Source organism: Myotis myotis, unplaced genomic scaffold, assembly GCF_014108235.1.
Source record: "Myotis myotis isolate mMyoMyo1 unplaced genomic scaffold, mMyoMyo1.p scaffold_m19_p_38, whole genome shotgun sequence".
Taxonomy (NCBI): Eukaryota; Metazoa; Chordata; class Mammalia; order Chiroptera; family Vespertilionidae; genus Myotis; species Myotis myotis.
The window spans coordinates 284,744-306,396 of NW_023416344.1; the positions used below are offsets into that span (position 1 = coordinate 284,744).

The 21,653-nt window shown below is 53.7% G+C and overlaps 2 protein-coding genes across 9 annotated transcripts in view; one reads left to right on the top strand and one right to left on the bottom strand.

Annotated features, from left to right (window-relative positions):
- Nucleotides 1-21,653, top strand: part of TBCD (tubulin folding cofactor D) — a 100,795-nt gene that overhangs the window by 21,379 nt on the left and 57,763 nt on the right. For all 5 annotated transcript variants that reach the window (XR_004966774.1, XM_036303629.1, XM_036303626.1 and 2 more), the window contains 6 exons: nucleotides 1,810-1,855; nucleotides 3,199-3,331; nucleotides 5,974-6,110; nucleotides 7,225-7,285; nucleotides 8,321-8,395; nucleotides 10,169-10,263. Coding sequence is in view for 4 of the 5 variants with exons in the window: in XM_036303629.1 (XP_036159522.1) it covers nucleotides 1,810-1,855; nucleotides 3,199-3,331; nucleotides 5,974-6,110; nucleotides 7,225-7,285; nucleotides 8,321-8,395; nucleotides 10,169-10,263 (547 nt within the window). In the remaining variant the exon portion in view is untranslated. The remainder of the gene's footprint in view (nucleotides 1-1,809; nucleotides 1,856-3,198; nucleotides 3,332-5,973; nucleotides 6,111-7,224; nucleotides 7,286-8,320; nucleotides 8,396-10,168; nucleotides 10,264-21,653) is intronic.
- ZNF750 (zinc finger protein 750) lies at nucleotides 11,235-20,591 on the bottom strand. 4 transcript variants are annotated; one of them, XM_036303632.1, is made up of 4 exons: nucleotides 19,968-20,591; nucleotides 18,553-18,722; nucleotides 13,143-14,764; nucleotides 11,235-12,739 (listed from the first exon to the last, which is right to left on the bottom strand). In XM_036303632.1, exons 3-4 carry the CDS (start codon nucleotides 14,582-14,584, stop codon nucleotides 12,037-12,039), a joined length of 2,145 nt encoding a protein of 714 aa, XP_036159525.1. In that variant the 5' UTR covers nucleotides 14,585-14,764; nucleotides 18,553-18,722; nucleotides 19,968-20,591; the 3' UTR covers nucleotides 11,235-12,036. The 4 variants fall into 4 exon arrangements, with proteins under 4 accessions (XP_036159525.1, XP_036159524.1, XP_036159523.1 ...); XM_036303631.1 differs by having other exon boundaries at nucleotides 16,885-18,722; XM_036303630.1 differs by having other exon boundaries at nucleotides 16,413-18,722.

Here is a 21,653-nt window from a genome sequence, read left to right on the forward strand (position 1 = left end):
GGAGGCTCAGGAGCCCCCCTGCCCAAGCTCTGTCCTGTCTGCTTTGGGCTCTTCCTGAGGGACCAGGGACAGGGCAGTCAGGTGCCCAGCAGGGTCCAGTGTGCACGCCTCAGGAGAACTCACGGGCGCCATGAGCTATGTGCTGTGGGCCCTTTCTCCCTGGGCCTGGGGTGGAGCTGCTTTTCTTGGCCTTGACTTGATGGTGCTTCAGGGAACCTCGGACCAGCATCTCCTGCTTGGCAGCTGGATGGACCTGCTCCTGAGCCGCTGACACTGTGATTCACCCGCCGGCGAACATGCCCCGGGGAGGGGAAGCGGGAGGGTAGCAATCAAAAGGGGTGGTGGTTTAGAATGATCACCAGGAAACTCATGCTGTTTGCACCTGAGCTGTGCTGGTTTCTAAACACAACAGATGTGCGGGCATTTCTCAGCTGTGTGTTGCTGCTGCGTCCTCTCACAGCCCCTGGCCTCTGGCGGGCGTGCTTTCTGCAGGCGGCTCAGTCTGGTGCCTTCTGTCCGACCGCTTCCTCCTGGTGCTAGGCTCACAGTCTCGGAGCACTCTCAGGTGAAGGGTAGTGATGATGGCCCCATTTTTAGGTGAAAAACACCCACAAACAAAAACAAAGTCCTTGTCCTAATTGATTTTTTGTTCCTCCTTTTTCATCCTTTCTGCCCTCCTGTTCTGTTCATGTCAGGAATTTGGCAAATAAAGAACGTTTAGCTCTGGGTGGGTGGCTGGCTCAGTTGGTTTGAGCGTCATTCTGTACACCAAAAAAAAAAAAAAGCGGGTTCGATTCCTGGTCAGGGCACGTTCAGGAAGCAACAGATCAATCAATGTTTCTCACATCGATCTCTCTCCCCCCCACCCTTTCTTTCTCGCCCTTCCCCCCTCTCTCAAAATCAATAAAAACATATCCTCGGTTGAGGATTAAAAGAGAGACAGAAAGTTCACCTGTGAGAGCGTTTTGCATTTCAGAGCATTTAAGATTCTTGCTTAGTGAGTGAGACCAGAGGTGCTTTAGCAGGAGTCAGTGCTGTCAGTTCTCCCCTAACCATCGGGCATCTGCCCGTCCTTCCCTGCACACTTTATGTCCTACTTCAGGCCTCTCGTGAGCTTTCCTGGAAAGGCCTCACATTTAGTTTCATCCCCTTCCACGTGCCCTCCTTACTGCGCAGTGTCAGTCTGTCCAATTAGAATGTAATGGTGTCACTGTGTCCAGGATTAGGCAGTAGCCCCCTTGCCTGCAGGGTGACATTTCAGTCCCTCACATGGTCCCTAAGTAGGGAATTCATAATGTCACCCCCAAGCCTGTGGTTTAAAACAGCAGCCGTTGTGTGTGTGGATTCTGTGGAAAGGCTGGTAGGCCTGGGCCCCGGGGGTGTCTTGTCTCTGCTCCCGATGCCAGAGGCCTTTATTGACTGAGAATGGGTGAGAGGTCAGACACAAGTCCTTGGGTCCTACCTCTGTGTGAGACACTTGGACCTCAGCTTGTGTCCTTGGGTACCTTTATGCACAGGTACTCATAGAAGCCTAGTGAGGCGCCTTACTCTCTTCCTGATAACTTCAGTGCGGGCACGTGTCCCGATGAAGCCCCCGTCAGTGACCGCACCCTGTTGACGATGCCCTTGCGGAGGCTTTCTCCTCCCGTCTCTGTAACTCCTCCTCTCATCAGTTCAGAAACTGCGCTCTTGCTTTTCGGTGGTGAGTGGCCAGAGGAGAAATTATGGAAGGAGCAGAGGATTGTCTTGATTTTTTAAAAATTTGTAAATGAATCTGCAACATTTTAATAGAACTTCTTTTTTTCTTAGGCACAAATATTTAAGCATGGAAAACGTGATGACTGTTTACCCTACGGTAAGGCTCATTTTTAAGAGGGTGTGTTTGCCATGGGAGTTTATCTGTTTAATGTGTTATTTGCAGGTGCAGCAATCTATCACATGCTGTAGCAGGACACTGTCCTGGTTTGTAGTTTTTTGCTTTGTGTGTGGGGGGGCCGCTGGGGGGATAAGCTGACTTTTGGGCTTTTTCCAGGAGGTCAGGGCTCCTGACGCTGAGTCTGGATTCCAGTGACTTGGCTCACTTCCTGGGGTCCCAGTCACAGCTGTGTTCTTCCTGTAGATATGGCCACAACTTTTGTGCTTTTTCTTCATTCTCTTAATTTTATATAGAACTTCAACTTATAAAAATAAGGCTGCAGAGAGGTGTGCTACCTGGTCGCAGAGGGATTTCTGTGTTCTAGAAGATATAGGAATCAGCTTTGACTAGTAGAGTCTATTTTCTAAAAGGAGCTTTCATTGTGGACACTTTGTAGCACGTGTACAGTCAGAGAGAATGATGGTCCAGTGAACCCTACGTTCCTATCGAGGCTTCAGACTGCTGCTGCTCCTCACCCACCCCCTGCTGCCTCTCTGCATCTGTGTCCCTAACAGAGACTCTTTCAAAGACATAACCTGGTATCATTATCACACCTGAGAAAATGAGCAGTGATTGCCCAACATCGTCACATGTTGTCTGTCCTCCGTGGACTTGTGTACACAGAGCAGGGGTCTGTTTTCAGTCAGTCAGTCACACCCGGGTAGGGCTGCACACTGGGCCTTTCAGGAAATTACTCGGATGCTGTTACAACTTGTCTTGAAACCCTGCCCTCCTCGTCTCTCACATGAGATGCCATTCCAATCACCGTCGTGGCCTCAGCTTCCCCCGAGGTCCACCGCATTCCCCCCAGCGGCCCTGGCAGCATTTCCCTGCCCGTGGAGACCTCCTGGCAGGCAGCCTCACCCCCGCTGCTGTGACCACTCATGCCTGATGCTGGCTCCCCTGTAAAACAACAGCAAACAGCAGCGACCCCAGAGTCATGTGTGTCATGTTGTGTAGTCTGTAGCGTAGGCTGTTCTCCATGGAGAAGAGCGCCTTCTCCCTCCCCCTGGGCTGCTCTCTTCTCCCAACCTCTGGATCTGCTACGTCACCGGAGAAAGTTGAGCAGGTTCACTCTCGATGCACTTGGTCAATGACGTGGGATGAAGGGGTCTTCATGACACGGGGCTTGGGGTTCATTGTGAACTGAGGCCATCGCTGCCTTCGGGGGGTCCTGTAGATGCGATTTAAATGCTGTAGATGTCCAACACAGATGTTGCACATTGGAAGCGGGTGGGTAAAATCCTTCCACCAAACTGAGTCGCATGTGCTGTTGTTTGCAGCTGCCACTGTTCTCAAGTGCCTGGACGGCTGCAGGATCCCTGACAGCAACCAGACTCTGCTCCGGAAACTCAGGGTGAAGCTGGTGCAGCGGCTGGGCCTGACCTTCCTGAAACCCAGGGTGGCGAAGTGGAGGTTGGTGGACCAAGGCGTGCCCGTGTGTGTCCTGAGCGTCACGTGGCGGGGCCCGTGTTCTGTGTTCTTGGTGGCGGTGGTGAAGTAGACTGACTGGTCGAGTGTCCTCTGCTTTCATTTCTTCTCGAGTGTTTCTGATTTTGAAAGGAACAGCCAAGTGAAGAGATGCACAGGGCAGCTGTGGGACGGGTGGCACTTCCATGCCTCACCAGGTGTCACCTCCCAGCACCACCTCCTGTTCACCAACCTGGAAGCTTTCCACACCCCATTCTTTTGGGCTTTTATGGAAGCCCCATTACACAGACATAATTGATTAGCTCATTAGCCAATGGGGAGTGAGTCAACCTCCAGTCCCTTTCCCTTCCTAACCCTCCAAACCACGTGGTTGGTTCCCCTGGCAACCAGCCCCCTTCCTTAGGGGCTTTCTAAAAACCACGTCATTAGCATAACAAAAGACAGCTTAATCCAGAGATGGACAAAAACCCCATACATTGGGTAGGGCAAACGTAGGGTTACAGCCCTGGCTGGTGTTGCTTAGTAGGTTGAGCATGGGTCCATGCACCACAAGGTTGCTGGTTCAATTCCTGGTCAGGGCACATGTCAGGGTTGGGGGCTCCATCCCCAATAGGCTGTGTGCACGAGGCAGCCGGTTGATATTTCTCTTTCACATCAATCTTTCTCTTTCTCAAATAAAAACCATAAAAAATATGGTACATCTCCACAGTGGAATACTATGCCGCTATAAAAAAGAAGGAACTTTTACCATTTGCAACAGCATGGATGGAACTGGAGAGCATTATGCTAAGCGAAATAAGCCAGTCGGAGAAAGATAAGTATCACATGATCCCACGCATATGTGGGATATAATGATCAACATAATTTGATGAGCAAGAATAGATCCAGAGACAAATGGTAGGGGAGGAGGGGGTTAGAGAGCAGCCAGAGCACTGTGTGAATGCATATTAGCATATCCAGTGGACACAGGCACTGAGGCGCTGGGGGCTTGCCTGGGGTGGGAATGGGGGGAGAGTCAATTGGGGAAAAAGAAGACAAATGTAAAACTTCAGACGTTAAAAAAAAATTAAAAAAAAAAAAGAAAGGAACACACATAAAACACATAAAAAATAGGTTTACAGTTAATATGGAAAAGAATACAAAAGTTGCCCTAACTGGTTTGGCTCAGTGGATAAAGCGTCGGCCTGCTGACTGAAGGGTCCCAGGTTCGATTCCGGTTGGGGGCATGTACCTTGGTTGCGGGCACATCCCAGTGGGAGATGTGCAGGAGGCGGCTGATTGATGTTTCTCTCTCATCGATGTTTCTAACTCTATCCCTCTCCCTTCCTCTCTGTAAAAAATCAATAAAATATATTAAAAAAACACAAAAAAACACACACAAAAAAACAAAAGTTAACAAAAGACAGCTGTTTCACATACCCACAGCTGTAAACCTACTTTTTCCCACCCTGTATATTATAAATCACAGTATCACAGCTGAATAACAGAGAACCTAAGACTGAGCAGCTTAAACATTGCCTTTTTAATATCACCGTTTCTGCAGGTCAGGAGTCTGGGTGTAGCTTTGCTGAGCCATCTTATCTGGGGCTCTCACAAGACTTCTTGAAGATGTAGATGGGCTGCTGCCATCTCCACGCTAGGGCAGGCGCGCTCCTCCCCCAGTTTTCTCCCAGGGGCCTCAAGGCAGCTATTAGATCGGGAGGGTCAGCGGGACACAGGCCAGGGTCTCTTCATGGCTCATCTCAGAGCCATGTCCCCACAAAAGCCAGTCACTGGGTCCGGGGGACCCCAGGGAGGGGATTGTGTGACTGTTTGGAGGTGGGCCACCCAGAGAGCTGCCTGCTATGTTGGGAACCGAGATCCAGAAAGAGACTTATTCAAGGCCACAGTTGAGTGTTGGAGCTGGTGTTCGAGTCCTGGGTTCTGGAGTTGACCTAAGGCTGCAGCCCCCAGCATTCATTCTGTAACTTGACTTTGGCACTCTTAATGCTCCAGGCCTCTCCCAGCCACCCTCGAGGCAGGTCCTGTGTGCTTGCCACCTTCCAGAAGGAAAGGCCCTGGTCTGAGTGCCTGGTGCACATCCTCTCATCCGTCATTGTTGCAGCCCTCTGTGTAGGGCATTTTATAGGTGGGGAAACTGAGGCAGCAAGAGAGTCAAGAGCTGGGCAGAATCATACAGCTGAACCAGCCTGTGCTCGCGGGAGATGGTGCCAGTGGCCTCTCCTGGTTGGGGAGGAGGCTGGTGGGTGGCAGACAGAATCGACAGGCTCCCTGTGCTGAAGGGCAGTGTCTGTGGGTGAGGGCAGTGGACTGGCTGGAGCGCCAGGTGATGTGGGGCTGGGAGGTGGGATGTGTGGCCAGGTGCTGCCCCTGTGAGTGAGGATGAGGCCTGCGGGCGGTTCCAAGGCCGCCCGGCTGCCTTTCCACCTGCAGATGTGACAGCCGGCACTGAGGACTCTGAGTCTTTGGGAGTTTGGGTCTGATTCTGTGGCTACGATTAGTCATCTTTTCCTGGTGGTCTCGGTGCAGATCCCGAGTGACACTCAGTTGTCGATTTCCATTGTCAAGATTGTTTGCTAGGCTCTGAGCTATGACAGTGGGCCTAAGGTCAAGTGTGGTCCCTGCAGGTACCAGCGTGGCTGCCGCTCCTTGGCTGCTAACCTGCAGGCCAGCACCCAGAGCCAGAGGGAGGCCCGGGCGCACGTCGAGACTCCGGACAGCGAGGAGGGCTATGATGTCCCCGAGGAGGTGGAGAGTGTCCTAGGTGTGTGGCCTGCAGCCGGGGCGGCTGTCTGGGTGGGGGGGAGACGAGGCTCTGGCCCCACTTGCTCCCTGCAGCGCTTTGGTGGAGGCTCTGAGGTCAGTCTGTTGGCTGCACCCCCACTTGCCCATTTGTGCCATTGTCACATGACCTTCTTTGTGTCTGTCCATTGAGCATGTGGCCTTCAGTCCTGCCCCATCCCCATGAGAACATCCATACCTGTGGCTATTGGGGTCCTGGACCCTGAGATTCTCCCACTATTGCCTTCATTTCCACCTCACTCCCAGTGTACCTCAGACTCCCAGGCCTCACCTGGAGCTCCGAGCTCAACTTCCTTGGCCCCAGCCTCCCACTCCCACCTCACAGAGCTCTCCACCGGCCCCACTCTCACCCCAGGTGGCAGTTCCTGCTGAACACAGCGGCAGAGTCATCACCAGAGCCTGCTTCCCCACCCCTGCCTCATGGTCAGGCCCCACACGCAGGGCCAGCCTCTGCCGACTCCTGGTCAGTCTCTGGCTCTCACCGATGGGCTCCTACTCTGGCTCTCACTGCTCCAGGCTCCCTGTGCTGAAGGACAGTGTCTCACCTCCTCCCCGATCGCACCCCCAAGGTCCCAGACTGCCCATCACAGAGAACTCGTCCGCCAGCACAGGCTCCTGTTCCTCCTCCATGGCAGGCCTTCCCTGGGGCCCTCCGTCAAGGTTTCCGCCCACTGGGCTTGCAAGGCCCTTCCCGTGAGGGCTCTGACACCATCCCAACTTCCTTCCGTCCGGCCTTTGCATGGCTTTTCCTAAAGTCGGGCCCATCCTCAAGACCCTGTCCCCGTATGGCTCCTGTGTGTTTCTGGGGGCCTTGCTCACTGGCTCAGGTCACTGTTGACTCTGGCTTTCCTGGTGCTTTGTGCCTGGGCTGCTCAGGTGAATGTGCTTCTGAGGCACAATGGCAAAAGTTGGCTTCAAATGGTTAGAACAGAGAAGGAAATGCGCTTTTCTTGTCATTAGAATTAACACAATTCCCTCCATGGTGCTCTCCCAGTGGAGTGAGGGCTGGGTGCCTGAGGCTGGGAGGTGAGGCAGTGACTCAGGTGCTCACGAACCTTCCTTCCTGTCTTCTGTAGAGCAGCTGCTGGTCGGGCTGAAGGACAAGGACACGGTCGTGCGGTGGTCTGCGGCCAAAGGGTAGGTGACGCCATCTCGCTGAGCGCTGGGTATAGGGGCTGGCGGCTTGTGAACGAGACCCCCTCACCCAATTCAGCACTTCCTGTGGAGTCTGGGAACTGGGGTTTTTCTTTTTTTTTTTTTTTTTTTTTTTTTGGGTTTTTCTAATTTACATTTGTTGTTTTGTGTCCTCATTTTAAAGATAATCACTGAGGTTGACTTGAGGCTCCTTTATTTCCTTGTTTTTTTTTGTCTAGAATGGGCAGAATTAGTATATGCCAGTGTGCCTGTCCCACCCGCCAGTGTTCCTCACCCCCCACAGACACTCGAGGCCCCATTTAATCCTGGGGTCCACAGGATGGGGCTGGCCGGCATCTTCTGTTACGCCTACACAGAAGGCACCGCCCAGCAGGGCCAGGCCTCCCACAAGGCAGAATCTACCATGGGGTGAGGGCACTGGGGGTACCAAGTACACAGTAGAGGTGAAGACGTCCATGAGCCCTCTGTTGTGGAGAAACATAACATGGAGTGAGGATGCTGGGGGGGAGGGGTTCCCCCGGGCTTCTGTGCTGATCATCCAGATACATGAGCACTCAGGCTGCAGGGGGCACAGGGCAACCTCTGAGTCCAAAGTCACATCCGGTTGGACTGGGATGGGCTGGCAGCGAGGGGCCTTCCTGGGGAGCTTGGCCAGGACCTGGCCTGGCAGGGCCTATGCAGGGATGCTGGTCCCACATCAGGTAGCCTGACGGGAGCCTATGGTTGGTGCCCACTGTGGAAGCGGGGCCTCCCGCCAGGCGGGAGGGTCTGCAGGTGCTGGGTGCTGCGTGCCCACCCTTTGCATCTGACCTTAGAGGCGCACAGAGGTGTGTTTGTGGCAGCCTTGTGGAGTCCTGTGGGGCAGATGACTGTGGAGTGCAGTGTGTGCCTCTGGCTTTGGGTCATCCTCTCCTTCCCCTTCTCTGGAAGGGGGACGTGGCTGGATGGCTCCTGGCCTGGCATGTGCCCCCACAATGGGCTGGCGGTGCTGATGAACGCCTGGCCCTTCTCTTCCAGAATTGGCAGGGTGGCTGGCAGACTTCCCCAGGAGCTGGCGGATGACGTGGTGGGGTCGGTGCTGGACTGTTTCAGGTACGTGCGGGACGGGGGTGGGGAGGGGAGAGGGAGATGCACTTCTGGCGGGAAGTGGTGGCTTTTCTCTCTGACCTTTTGCATTTTCTTTAATTGAGCTTCTTGTCAGAGCCCCAGAGTTATGTGTTTTTTTTTCTGTTTGAAGTGAATTTGAGAACTCACGGTATTTCTGATATATTTTATCAGCTTAGGTTTTGTTACATTTCGTAAACCTTAAGGAAAAAAGTCAGTCTTGAACATACGTACATAGGTATTCTTAGAGAGAACCTGTGGTCTGCACTGTCCCAGGGAGCATTCGTGATGATGGAATGTTCTGGATCTGCCTCTAGGGCAGCCACGAGCCACCTGTGACTATTGCGACTTATAAAAAGAGGCTGGTATCACTGAGGTCTGAATTGTAAGTTTTTAATTTTGCCGGATTTCAATGTCAACAGTCACACGTGGTGGTGGTTGTGTTTCACCTGTCCCAGCCTTGCAGGAAGTCTGGTGGCAGATGGCCTGCCCTGGACACGGGTGTGAGCCTGGGGCCTGCAGGTCAGGCAGGGCAGAGCCCAGGCAGCAAGGTGCGCCCAGGTGTGTGCGCATGCATTGGAGACAGGCGTAGTGAGCAGTTACTCCCGGGGGTTTATGCTTAAGTGTCATTCCTGGTTTCAGAAGCAGGTGTTTGGAGAACGGGTGCTGTTTGCTAGGCCAGTGGTTGCACTCCTGCCCTCATTAGCTGGTGGCTTTTCTCCTAGGATTGCCGCTGAGTATGGAAAGGGCACCGTCAGCGCTTCTGGGTGCTCAGGTGTGTGTGTGTGAGTCACCGAGGCCGCTCCTCGAGCGTCCCTCAGAGCCCGTGCTCCTCCTCAGCGGTTTCTTCTTGACTTCGCCTGGAGCCTGCTTGGTGACAATGTCAGGAGTGCAGGGAACAGGATGTCCGATGTGGGTCATCTTTTTCAGAATAATGGTGCACATGTGGCCGGGGTATCTTCTCGTGGAGACATCTCACTTCCCGCAGAAACGTACACTTCTTGTCGGGCCTGGGGGGCCCTGGACGAGGAACAAGACTCCCCTGTCTTTTCTGGCAGTTCTGCTGGCTTGTTTGAGGGCATCTTCCTGGAGTTCTGTTCTGGTGGCGTGGTGATGGGCGTGCTGATGGTGCTGGGACCCTGCTGGGCGCAGAGGTGTCCCCGGGTGGCCACTGAGGGGGTGGCCATTGTTGTGGCCACGGTGGAGTGTCTTGCTGTTGAGAGAGGACGGAGCTCTGAGACGGGATTTGGGAGCTTTTCCTCTGGCCCCTTCTCCAGGGATGGCTGTCTGCCTCTAGCTCTTTTACCTGCTCCTTCCCTCTGGTCAGTTAAAGCTCCTTTGTATGGAACTCCCCCTTCCTCCCTCCCCTTTGCCGCTGCACTCACAGCCTCCCTCCTGAAGCCCCTCCTGCATGCATTGGACATTTTTTCTCCCAAAAGACACATCTCTGGTCAGGTGTGTGGGTCTTTCTCCAGTCCAGCAGTCTTAGTGTAGCTTCTCTTGTCCTCCTGAGTTTAAACTCAAGTACTACTTTGCCTTTATTTTGTCATTTCTATGAACTCTGATTTTGTAGCTGGGCTGTGGTTCCCAGGGCAGCAGCCGAGGGCTCTCCCGTTAAATTAGAGTATTGTATTTCCTGTATCTGCTGATGTTTCAGACTCCCAGGTGGGCTTTGGTGAGGCTTCTGGGCATCAGGTGTGGACTTCTGCACACGGGGCCTGGCGGAAAGCGCTGTGGTCTCACGATTCTGTGTGCTCTCAGTTTCCAGGAGACGGACAACGCCTGGCATGGTGGATGTCTGGCACTGGCAGAACTGGGCAGAAGGGGCCTGCTGCTCCCTCCCCGACTCCCGGACGGTGAGTACCTGCTGTACGTTTGCTTTGAATCGTCGGGACTATTGTAGACGTGGGTGCCTCGTCTCTCCCCATCTCCCCAGCATGGCCTGTGTGAGCCCACAACCAGGCCTGTGCCCTCACTGACGGGCAGTGTTTGTAGGAGAGAATGTGCTAGATCTCGCTCACCTTCCTTCTTATATGGGCCTTTCTCTTTCCTAATTGCTGCTTCTCCCTGCTGAAGAATTTAATTTAATCCTCACCTGAGGATATGTTTTTAGCGATTTTAGAGAGAGAGGAAGGGGAAGAGAGAGAAACATTGATGTGAGAGAGAAACATTGATCAGTTGCCCTCTGCATGCACCCCAACTGGGGATGGAACCCACACAGCCTTCTGGTGCATGGGACGATGCTCCAACCAACTGAGCCACCCGGCCAGGGTAGTTCAGGCTATCTCTTAGGATGAGGCAAAGTTTTACATACATTTTATTTTTATTTAAAAAATTTTATTTTTTAGCTCTGTGCTGAGAAGCCTTGTTACATACACAGGTGGTTGGGAATGGCTTTCTTGCTTTAGCAGTTTGTCCTCTGACGTCACTGGACCTGCATTTTGGTGACCACCACCAGCCTGGTTGAGGACTTCCTCCCAAGTCCCTGGAGTGAATCCACCTCAGCACCACATGCCTCTCCAGGGCCTTTGTTGACATCCCAGGTGGGGTACATGTGGGAGAAACAAAGGGCTGCTGTGAAGAGGCTGGGGAGGAGGAGCTCGAAGGCCCGCCGGCCCTCTCAGCAGCCCTGTAGGAAGCCAGGCTCTGGAAACTCGCCCTCCTGCAGCGCCCCGAGGCCCAGGGCCCTGGGGGAAGGCTCAGAGGAGCCAGGTGGGTCATGCCTGTGCTTGGTGCCCACTGGGCTGCATGCGCCTCTCACGCTCACAGGTGCACACACACTCACACTCATTCTCATTCTGTTTTAATTGTTGCCTCAGCTCTAGTCTCTTTTTTCACTGAGTTTATTATGGCAGAATACTCTAAAATATAACACAGAGTTCACATTTGTCTTCATTTTGTGTACCCTTAAAGTTTATGAGTTTATTGGAAAATTGGCAATATATACATCATTTTAGGAAGTGGAAAGTGAGGCTGCATGAATCAGAAAGTTCACTGTAACATTATATGGAATGGACTGTATTGATAATAGCTCCACCAGTAATACATTTTCCCTCCTGGAAATAAATTATTTCTATAAGTAGCCTCTTGATGTTGGTGTATTATTTACTCACAGCAAGTCACAATGTCCTCAGCACTTTAATGCTGGTGCTGAAAATGCTGCTCCTGGCATTTCCAGTCATTGTTACTTCACAACACAGTAGATTTAATGATACAGTTGAGACCATTTGTTCTAGTGTAAGAATTGTATTTATAAGAAAAGATTTCCTATGACATGGCTTATACCTGAAAGTTACCTTTTAGTCCAATCTATTTCATTCATTTTATTATAAAAATAAAAGCCAGTGTCTAACTCATCAGTCTTAGAGTATGAGTCATTCAAATATTTTTACAGTCCCAAGCGGAAGCACCTTATAATATTCATGCTTAATATTTACAAAAAGTGAGCTGAATCGTAGCTCTTTGTGTGTTTTTTTTCTTTTTCTCTTTATGTGTATTTTGTTTTTTGAGAAGAAAAAACTGCTGTAAAAATGGACCAGATAAAAAATGCAGGGCCGTGGCGGATGTGCTGCCCTGCGACCTGCTTCAGAGGTGTGTGCTGTGCCAGCTCTTCCTGCCGTGAGCCAGCACTAGGACACCCGAGTCCTTTTCCGGAGAGTGAACACTCTGGCCGTGTCGCTCAGCTTTGTCTTCTTAGCTCCCTGCTGGGACTTCCCCGAATCCCGTGGGCTTGTCCTCTTCTGCCCTTTGGGTCTGAGGTCACTCTGAGGCTCCTGGCTCGCCGTGGCACTGAGAGCTGGCGTGTCTTGTTGGCAGGTGGACTCCTGGGCCATAGGCTCCCCATCGCCCACCCGGACGGTGCCCGGGCTGTAGGCTGCCAGTTGGCAGAGGGCCACGGCTGCCGTCTGCTTCTGCTCGTCGCTGTTGTCCACGGCCCGTGTGTCCTGGGCCTTCCCAGTGGGGCTGGTCATTGGAACTTCATCAGAGCCAAGGCTGTTTTGGTTCGTCTCTGTATGTCCTGGCCCATCTCCAGAACCTTCCGGCCCGGTCTTCTGATCAGTAGCAGTGGCAGGTTCCACCTCTGGCGCTGGGCTGTGGGGGGAAGGCCGCAGGGTCAGGGCATTGCAGGGGTCCTTCACCGAGAGGTTGAGAGGCATGTCCTGCAGCTCTGGGAAGTCTGTGTACAGAGGGCCGTGAGCTGCTGCTGGTCTGGCCTCCGGTTTCTTGGAGAGGTTCAGCGGGGCTATCCTGGAGCCGTCCTCTGGGCTGGGTGGCAGGGCCTCCACGCTGCTGCCTGCCCAGGCCGGAGTGTCGATGTCCATGGCATCGAGGCTGAAAGAGGCAAAGAGAAGAGAAGGCTTAGCAGGGATGTCATGTAGAAGAGCTGCCGTGTGAAGCTTTCATTTTATTTTTATTTATTTATTTTTTAAAATACACTTTTATTGATTTCAGAGAGGAAGGAAGAGGGAGATAGAAACTTCAGTGATGAAAGAGAATCATTGATTGGCTGCCTCCTGCATGCCCCCTACTGGGGATCAAGCCCGCAACCCGGGTATGTGCCCTTGACCAGAATCAAACTAAGGATCACCCGGGACCCTTCAGTCCGCAGGCCGACGCTCTATCCACTGAGCCACACCGGCTAGGGCTGCGTGATGCTTTTAGAGGGAGTCTAAGCTTGCTAATGGAGCACAGCCAGAGACACGCTGTGGGGGTTCTGAAGAGGAGACGTCCTTACCTTTGTGGGGGGTCGTCTCTGTTTTCTGGAGCCTGGGAGTGTGGGCGCTCGGTGCTTTTCTGGATGGGCTTGAAGGCTGTGAGGCTCCGTTCTGGTTGCTGGAGCCTTCCCAGGGCGCTCGCCGTGGGCGTGTCCGAGAGGCCCCCCAGCCCAGTGCAGGGCTGGCTTGTCTGTGGGAAGTTGGTAGGACTTGGCCTTCCCGGGGAGCCAGTGGCCGCGCTGCCTGCACGTGGGCTCATCTTGGTCCCTTCTGTGCCCCTCTGCCTGTCTTTGGGAGGGTCTTCAGCCTCGGCGGTCGGACTCTCCTTCTCCAGCGCGGTCTGCTTTTTGTGGGAGTGGGGAGGGTTTGACTTGGATGGACTTGAGGCTGGGTAGGCCAGGGCAGCTTCTTCCAGCAGGTGAGAGCGCTGATCCTGTGCAATACCAGGGACCGGCGGGAGTCTGAGGCCGTAGGAGGAGAAGGCAGACTCCGGTCTGTAGAGTCCATAAGGAATTGGCAGATTGGGGTGGTACTGCTGGAAAAACCGGTAGTGGTCGTACGTCAAGGGGGACGGGTGCAAGTGCTTGGGCATCGGCCCCGGGTGAGACAGAAAGTGTCTTTGGTCTTGGGCCCCGTAGACTGACAGCAGGGGGGTGTCACACTCGGGTGAGCTCCCGGCTGGTCGGTAAGGGGAGTAGATGGTGGCCAGTCCATGCTCCGTGTAAAAGTGGGGCGAGTACTCGGGAATTGTGGGGTGCATGTAAGGGGAAAGGGCCCCAAATCCCTTTGTGGGTGGGATTTTATGTGAAAACTCAGGCGGGAGGAAAGGCGAGCCAGCTTTCCAGGGGTAGGCAGGGGCGTGGAATGCAGACTTGGTGTGGAACGTGGTGGCCTTGGCGGTGGCGCTGGGCAGTGCCAGGGCCTCGGGAGCCTCGGCGTGTTCTGGGCCTTTGAGTCTGTGCTCTCCAACAGGAACAAAGGCCGACGGCCGCCCGGCGCCTTCCAGAGCAGGCGGGGTGCCCGCCGTGGCTTCTGGGGCTGGACCCCGGTGCTCGGCCTCCTTGTGGAGAGCAGGCTTCTGTCCAGGGCCCTTGTGGGGCCCCCGCAGCTGCAGTTCCAGATTCTCCTTGGCATCGTCCTTGGCCAGGCCGAGTGGGAGCTTGGTGTCCAAGTGGGGGAGGCTGTGTGTGACAGACTTGGAGGCGGTGGGCTTCACTGTGGGGTCCGGCTGATGCGTGGGCTTAGGGTCTAGAGGGTTAGACTTGGGGCACTTGGGGACACGGTCTTGCTCCGAGACTAAAGTGATGGAGTTCTTACAGAGACCATACTTCATGTGGTTGAAGAGATGGGACTTCTCATTGCAGGTGAAGGGACATTGGAAACACTTGTACTTGAAGGGCTTTCCCGGAGGCCGGGGGATATAATGTGGCTTTTTGGGCTTCCGCTCTTTGAGAAGGCTCATTTTCCTCTTCCGGTTCAGGCTCCCGTTTCCAGGGGTCGGCTCACAGCTGGCTCCTGTTGGATTCGCACGTGGTGGTTTTAAAGACGTGCTCTTGCTTTGCTTCCCACCGCTCGTACTTGAAGCCAGCTCCACGCGCTGCGGGTCTGCCCAGGAAAGTTGCGCTCACGGGGGGACTGGGAGCTGCAAAGGAGGAGCAGAGCCTTAGTGACAGGACACTGGCTGGAGGGCCAGTGGGGCAGCCCTGTCCTCACAGTGATCGCTGGGGGGTTGACCCGAGGCACCTGGAGATGCAGGCGATGTAAGATGGAACCACCCCCGTGGGTGTGGGGCAGGGTGAGCTGCCCGCTCAGAACCACGATTTCTGTTTTCTCAAATCTGACCTGAATTTCCTTGGGGCCAAGAGGAGTGTGGTGTGTGGAGTGTTTGGTGTCAGTTCTGAGAATACCTGTCATTCTTTGAGTTTTGGGAACCTTGTTTCTGTGACCTGAGGCCTCAGATGCCAGAAAGGTTGTGGACTGAGGGGCTGAGTGATGGCTGGGACCCGCCCCGACCACGCCCACAGAGTTTCTGGTCTGAGTCACATCACAGCGTGGTCTGACTGCTGAACGTGACTGCCGGGGGCCTGGCGCTGTGCGTGTGTGCTCCCTTAGAACGGGGAGCATGTAATTATGACGTTCAGGAAACACTGCTCGCCGGGGCTGCCCTGTTTAAGCAGGTTGTAGTCTACGTGCAGGCATTAAACATACTTTTGCAAATTGGATCCCACCCTAAAGCTACTAATGTCACAGACAGTTACGTCGTCTCTAGTACAGACAGACGTGGGCTCCACACACTCACGTGGTTTGAGGTGCTGTCAAGGGAGCCTGTGAGTGACCCAACGTCTGGTTCTGGTCACTGCCTGTTTCCACTGCCCACCTGGTGAGTGGTGTGGGGTAGGTCCATGCAGCGCCCCGCCCCTGCCTGGCCAGCAAACACAGATGCCTCTGCGAGGCCGAGAGCGTGGCAGGGGTGCCTGCCTCTCTTTCCTGGCCTGGCCTCCAAATGGCAGGACCAGAGCCTTGCAGCCCTTCTGGCCACGGGGAAGGCAGTGATGGTGCCTGTTTTAGAGACGGTTGGATCATGGTAAGAGCCATTCAGCTTTTAACCTTTAGGAAGCGGGCCCTGGGCCACACCCACTCAGGTCTGGCAAGTGGCTGGCAGGGCTGTCCCTCCCAGGGCCTTGGGTCCCAGCTTGGGCTGCTGGGTGTCTGGCCTTCAGGTTACTTTCCCTTAGGGTCCCCCCACCCCCCACCCCCAGGCTGCACTGCAAGTCTCAGCCCAGTTTCCTTCAGAGGCTCCGCACACGCACACACACACCCTGGGCTCTCAGCCTGCCTCCTGCCAAACTGAGACGTGGATCTGGGAGGACCAGCCCTGGAGTGACTGTGTCCCAGAGAAACATGTGGGTGGGGAAGGCGCCCTGAGGTGTGAGCACTACCATTTGCATAAAAATGGGAAAAGGAAAAGGTCTCTAGCTTCTGTGTATTTTCAAGCACTTAAATGCAAGGTTCAAAGGAAATGATTTAACAGAACTTTTCAGCTGCAGCTTTGATTTAAGGCCTGAACAAGAGTGGCCGGATTTCACACACAGTCACCTCTCCACACGGGGGTGGGGGTGGGGGTAGGGGGCGCACTGACAGGAAAGCAGCCTTTGTGTGGGAACCTAAGAGACTTGCTTTCACAGCACAAGGTAGCTGCTTGGGTCCCACACTCGGGAGATGAGGTAATGGGCCCCTTTCGGGAGGAGGGGTGGAGGTGGGAGGGTGGAGCTTTAATTTTCACTGGATACCTTAAATTCTAAGAACGCCGTCTGATTTTATTCTCAGCAAACTGGTTTCTCTGCTCATGTATCCTTATTTCTTAAAAATACAAAGAACCACTCTCCCACCCACAACCTGCCTCCGTGGAGCTATTTTATCACCCAGTTCTTTCAAATACGTGTGTGTTTACGGAGGCGGTTGGAGTAGAATGAGGCTTTGCTGAAGCCTAAGCCTTCTGAGTTTCTCCAGATGGGACTGAGGGACGCATATTGGATGTGAAAGGAGACTTCTGGCTGGCTGCCCCACAACGCGGAGAGGGGTCCCGGGGTCCTCCCCCCGAGACATTCATCCCCCTCCTCTTCTGCAGCGCGTGCGGCCAGGAGTTGCACGGCCGTGTCAAAGCCGAGCAGATGACACTCGTAATCCTGGCTCTGCGTCTTTCTAATGTCCCCGCTTAGTTAGCAGAGACGTGAAATAATTCTTTATGAGATCAGTCCATACCTTGGGGGGCAGAAACTCTCCGGGTGATAAAAGCACAATTTCCTTGCCGCCCGTCATCAAGTGACTCCAGCCAGTGCCGGGCCAGCCAGATAAGTAAGTCAGCGGGGCCTGTGGTGGCACGCCTCATTATGCTCTCTGCTTCTGGAGGCGTGAGAATCTCTGCAAGTCAGCTTCCCAGGGTTGTATAGGATGTGTTATGGCAGAGACCTGAACACCGGTGATTTCATCACTAGCTGCAGCACCATCCCAATGATGACAGTTGCAAAACGTTTATCAGGTGCGAGCCCTGAATCCCGGCGATACCGAGAGTGGACTCGGATCCACCCCCTCCAGCATTAAAACACGTGAGCGCAACTGAGCGGAAAGTTCCCTCCGGATTTAAGAAAATGATGTCAGGTTTAGAAGCAGTCTCATCTAACATTGCTAATACTTTTAGGCGAAATATAAATAGACCCACGTTGGTTAAGGTTTCTCAAAGATTTATAGGAGGCAAGTTATATGTACGTTATAGTATTACCCAAAAGAATACTTTCGGAAATGATTGTTTTATGTTAATATGTACTTTTTCACTCAAATGTTGACTAGACTGCTTGTTGTCTGGTCGGTTGGCACAAAAGTACAGTAGACAGGCTGCAGGGGCCGACCCTTGGTGCCGTGTTGTGGGAGGTGAGGGTCCTCGGGTTTCGTTGCTGGAAGGACAGCCGGCACTGGAGTCACAGGTGCAGCAGTGGCGATTGTGCCACTCTGGGTGAACTGGCCTCAGGGTGGCACAGTCGCTAATGACAACAAGAAGCACAGCGGCTTCAGGCGCCCAGGAGACAGGCGCAGTTCACTCGGCTATAAAAGTGCAGTCACGCCAGAGGAACCAGGGGGGTAAAAGTGAGGCTGTTGTGGGCTTTCGAGGGGCAGCCTATGGAATGATGGATGTCCGTGAGCTCTCCTGCCCAGGGACGGGTTACAGGATGGCAGAACTGGAACTGAAGCTGCTGGTGTCAGGTGTTCCCAGAAAGGGCATTGTTGCCACAACAGGCCAGTCCAGCGCTTTAACTGTTTGTAGGAAGTGGGTTGTGTTCAGAGGAAGATTTCTCTGGGGGACGTGAGAGGTGCTTCCCTCTCCTTTTCCTGGGACGCATGTTTCTCAGTTAACACTTCTCTGGAGAGCTGCATAGCGAGGCGCTAATAGAGCAGGACCCTGTGGCTTGGCTTTCCATGTTAGCATCTTTCAAATTCAGACGTCTGCCTGTTGCAAGGTTTCTGTGACTGTGTTTTCACCCTCCTGCCCTCCCACTGGGCTGTCTCTGCCGGCTCGGAGGGAGCTGGCCCGTGGCCCCTGCTCTGCCTGAGCGGCTCCGCTCGGGGCCCCCACCATCCTGTCCTTTCAGACTAAGCAGCTGTACCCCAGGGTCCACGCCGAAGGCAGAGGTCAGTGGGAGGCAGTGACTTGAAGACAGGCACAGGGGCTGGAGCCCTCACAGAGGTTTTTCTTTTCATTTAAAAGTGTCCTTTTTGTGACTTTTCAAGCATTTTAAACATCTGCTTTTGCTAAGCTGATTGGCTTTTTTGCCTGTGGGAAAAGCTGGGAGCAGCGTCTGGCTGCCTCCCTTCTCCCCCTGCCTCGCTCTCCCCAGGGCGTGCGCTCTCCCCAGGCGTCCGGGCAGAACTGCTTACATGTGGTCTCAGTTGGCCACAGGGCTGTTTGCCTGCTGTGAAGCAGGGCACTGCCTCTCACTGTCTCTGATGGCTTCCCAAGTATGGACAGTTACTGTGGCAGCCGAGACGGTGGTTAGGAGAATAGTGAGTGGTTGGCAAGTTTAAAAAGTTTCTGAGGAATTTGAACTCTGAAAAATAGATGAGAGGAGGAGATTTAAAAAAAAAAAAAACTTTGATAGGACAAAATAGAGGTAATTATAGCTTAACTTTATGGAACATTGCTGTGCCGGGCTGGGCAGCCATCCCATCATGCCGTGAACCTGTGCACTGAAACCCTGCCTCGGTGTGTCCGGAGTCTGGCAGAGGCCTCGTCAGGTGGAACGTTCTGAAGGGCATGCTATAATTACGATATTGTGAGGTGGCGTTATTGCATAACTCAGGGACACGCCATTGTCGCCTACCCACTAGGGTGTTGCAAGAACAAGATTTGTGAGTTTTACTCCAATGGAGCTTTTCCAGTGATTAACCGCCACTCCCTTCCCAGACTTTTGGTTCTTTACAATGCAGGGTAACCTTCAGGACCACCGTGACCTAGGGGAAAGGCGCTTCCCGCGAGGGGTTTGGGAGAATAGGTCCAGGGAACAGCCAGGGGCCCCTGGTTTCAGCCGAGGCCCCGCGTCCCTGACCGCTCTGCACAGTGAGGGCACAGCTTTAATGCTCTGCTGGGGGCTGTCACCAGAGCCCAGGAGCCCATGGTGCCTGCCCGCACGGAAACAAAACCAAACCAGTTCAAAGCCAGGGAAGACTCTGGTCATGCAAATAGAAATTAGGGTAGAAATGCAGACAGACTGTGCTCAAACGAGGTCTCGTCTCACACTTGGCCAGTAATTTGGTCAGTAATTGTTCTAATATACAGATTTATGCAAACCTTTATAAGAGAAGCAACACACATTTCCTTCTGACACAGAGGGATCCTCTTGGGTTAAGTTTTTTTTTTTTTAACCTTATGTTAAAACAGCACTTATTTTAAACTTTAACATTTTAAAAGGTTTTAAAATTAAAGAAACTATAAAATCAGCAGCAGTATAATCACATTTATGTATATATATGATCTTTTATGTTGAAACTTATAGTTTATTTTTAAGGCGAGGAAACATATAAGCAGTAATAGAAATTGGAGTTCTGTTTTGGACTGTGGGTTTTATGGTAGAAACGAGGGACTTAACTCCCAGGTCAGCTTGTTCCCAGGCCAGGAATGCAGCGTCGCCCTGTGAAAAGGTCTGTGATCATGGTCAGCTTTGAGTGGTGCACCTGCTAAGTAATCTCGGAAAACAGCAGGGCAGCCAGGGACTTGCCGAGCAGGTAGTTTAAGATCCAGCCGAGAGTAGTTTTGAAAGAAAAGGTGAATTTGAGAAGAAATAATAGGGACTTACCGGAGGCAGGCAGTGCAGGGAGCGGGAGGCGCGGCGGGAGGCGGACAGTGCCCAGGAGCAGGACTTCTCTCCACCGGCTGCTCTCAGACTCTGAGCGGCCGCCCCAGTGGGAGGGGTTTAAGTGGAGGAGTTGCGCCCTCAGGGCCTGGAGATGCACCTGATATTCCTCCTGCCCGCAGCTACGATTCATGTGTTTGCTCCCACGTGTTTGCACCCACCGAGCTGCCTCAGAGCAGCGTCACCCATGGGCCAAGCCGAGCACCACTCTGTGCCTCCCAGAAGCTGCCTGCTTCCCTGGTGAGTGCCAGCGTAGCGCCGTGGAGTGCTGGCCCGGCATCAGGACCACAGGGTCCATCCAATGTGTTCCTGGTTAGAATAGAGAGGAATAGGGCACAGGTCAGACGCCCATAAATAGGTGATGTTGTAATGAAGAAGCACGTGAGCCCTTCCTCCGGCAGCTCCAGCGCATGGAGGGAGCAACAGGCAAACACCGGCATTTGGTCTGAACCACGTCCCCCCGGTGGAGGCCGACACTCTGGTGTCTTCTCCCTGGGTCTGAAGGAGACAGCTGCTGCCTTTCGCCCTTTACCCTGTGCCTGGCCGTCTTTGTCCTCCCTCGTCCTCCTCGAGAGCCGCGAGGGAGGGAGACAGGCTCAGCGTTTGCCTCCCCGCGGGGACCTGCTGGCGCTTGCCCGGGACCGGTCGCTGGCCTAGCTCACTGCAGGGCGGGACTGCAGCTGCCGTGGGAATCGCACACCCTCTCTACCCTTTTCGTTCTTAAAAAAATAATAACTAAGACAATTTTTGAGCCCTTTTACCCCCCTCCCCGCTTAAACTGCTTGCTCTTTAGTCCATGGCTGTGTCCCACTGTTAGTGTGGCTGGAATGTGATGTCAGTTTGGGGACGGGAGGGGAGGCTGTGAGCTGGGTCAGACCCAGCCACGTGTGGTGTTCCTGACACAGGGCCGGGCTTCCCAGGCACATACTGTGTTGGGTTTTTTTGTTCGTTTATTTCTTTAAAAATTTAAGGCTTAAGATTTTACTTAAGGCTTTACCATTGGGTTGAATTCTTTAAAAATATCTGTAGTTACTTCTGTCCATATTCGACATCATGTACTTTAAAGAGGAAAGTCTTGTCACAGGAAGCAGCGGATCCCTGCTGCTCCCCTTGCCGCTCCGGGGGAAGAAGCCACCCGAAGCTTGGTGCCTTACCCGCTGTTGCGTCATGTCTGGGTGATGTGGGTCGAGAGTCTGGGCTGGCCTCCGCCCTGCCAGCCCTGTGCTCTGTGGGTGTTGAGGCCGTGGGTGGTGTCAAGCTGCAGGTGCACTAGACGGGGGACCCAGGATGGCTTCACTCACCTGCCTGGTGTCCTGGAGAGGGCGGCTGGGTCCTCCCTCCCCAGGCCGTCTCCCTTCCGAGGCCGCTCCAGGAGGTGGTCAGTCTTCCTTGGCTCAGGACTCTGGGAGAGCAAAGACCAAGCGTCCAGTCCTCAGGAAGGCTAGGCCAGTGGTCGGCAAACTGCGGCTCGCGAGCCACATGCGGCTCTTTGGCCCCTTGAGTGTGGCTCTTCCACAAAATACCATGTGCGGGCGCGCACATACAGTGCGATTGAAACTTCGTGGCCCATGCGCAGAAGTCGGTATTTTGTGGAAGAGCCACACTCATGGGGCCAAAGAGCCGCATGTG

Excerpts from the sequence above, each read along its gene's own strand:
- ZNF750 (XM_036303633.1), bottom strand. The coding sequence starts at position 14,584 with ATGAGCCTTCTCAAAGAGCGGAAGCCCAAAAAGCCACATTATATCCCC. Across the intron at positions 12,740-13,142 it reads AGAGACGACCCCCCACAAAG|CCTCGATGCCATGGACATCG; the intron begins GTAAGGACGTCT and ends TGCCTCTTTCAG.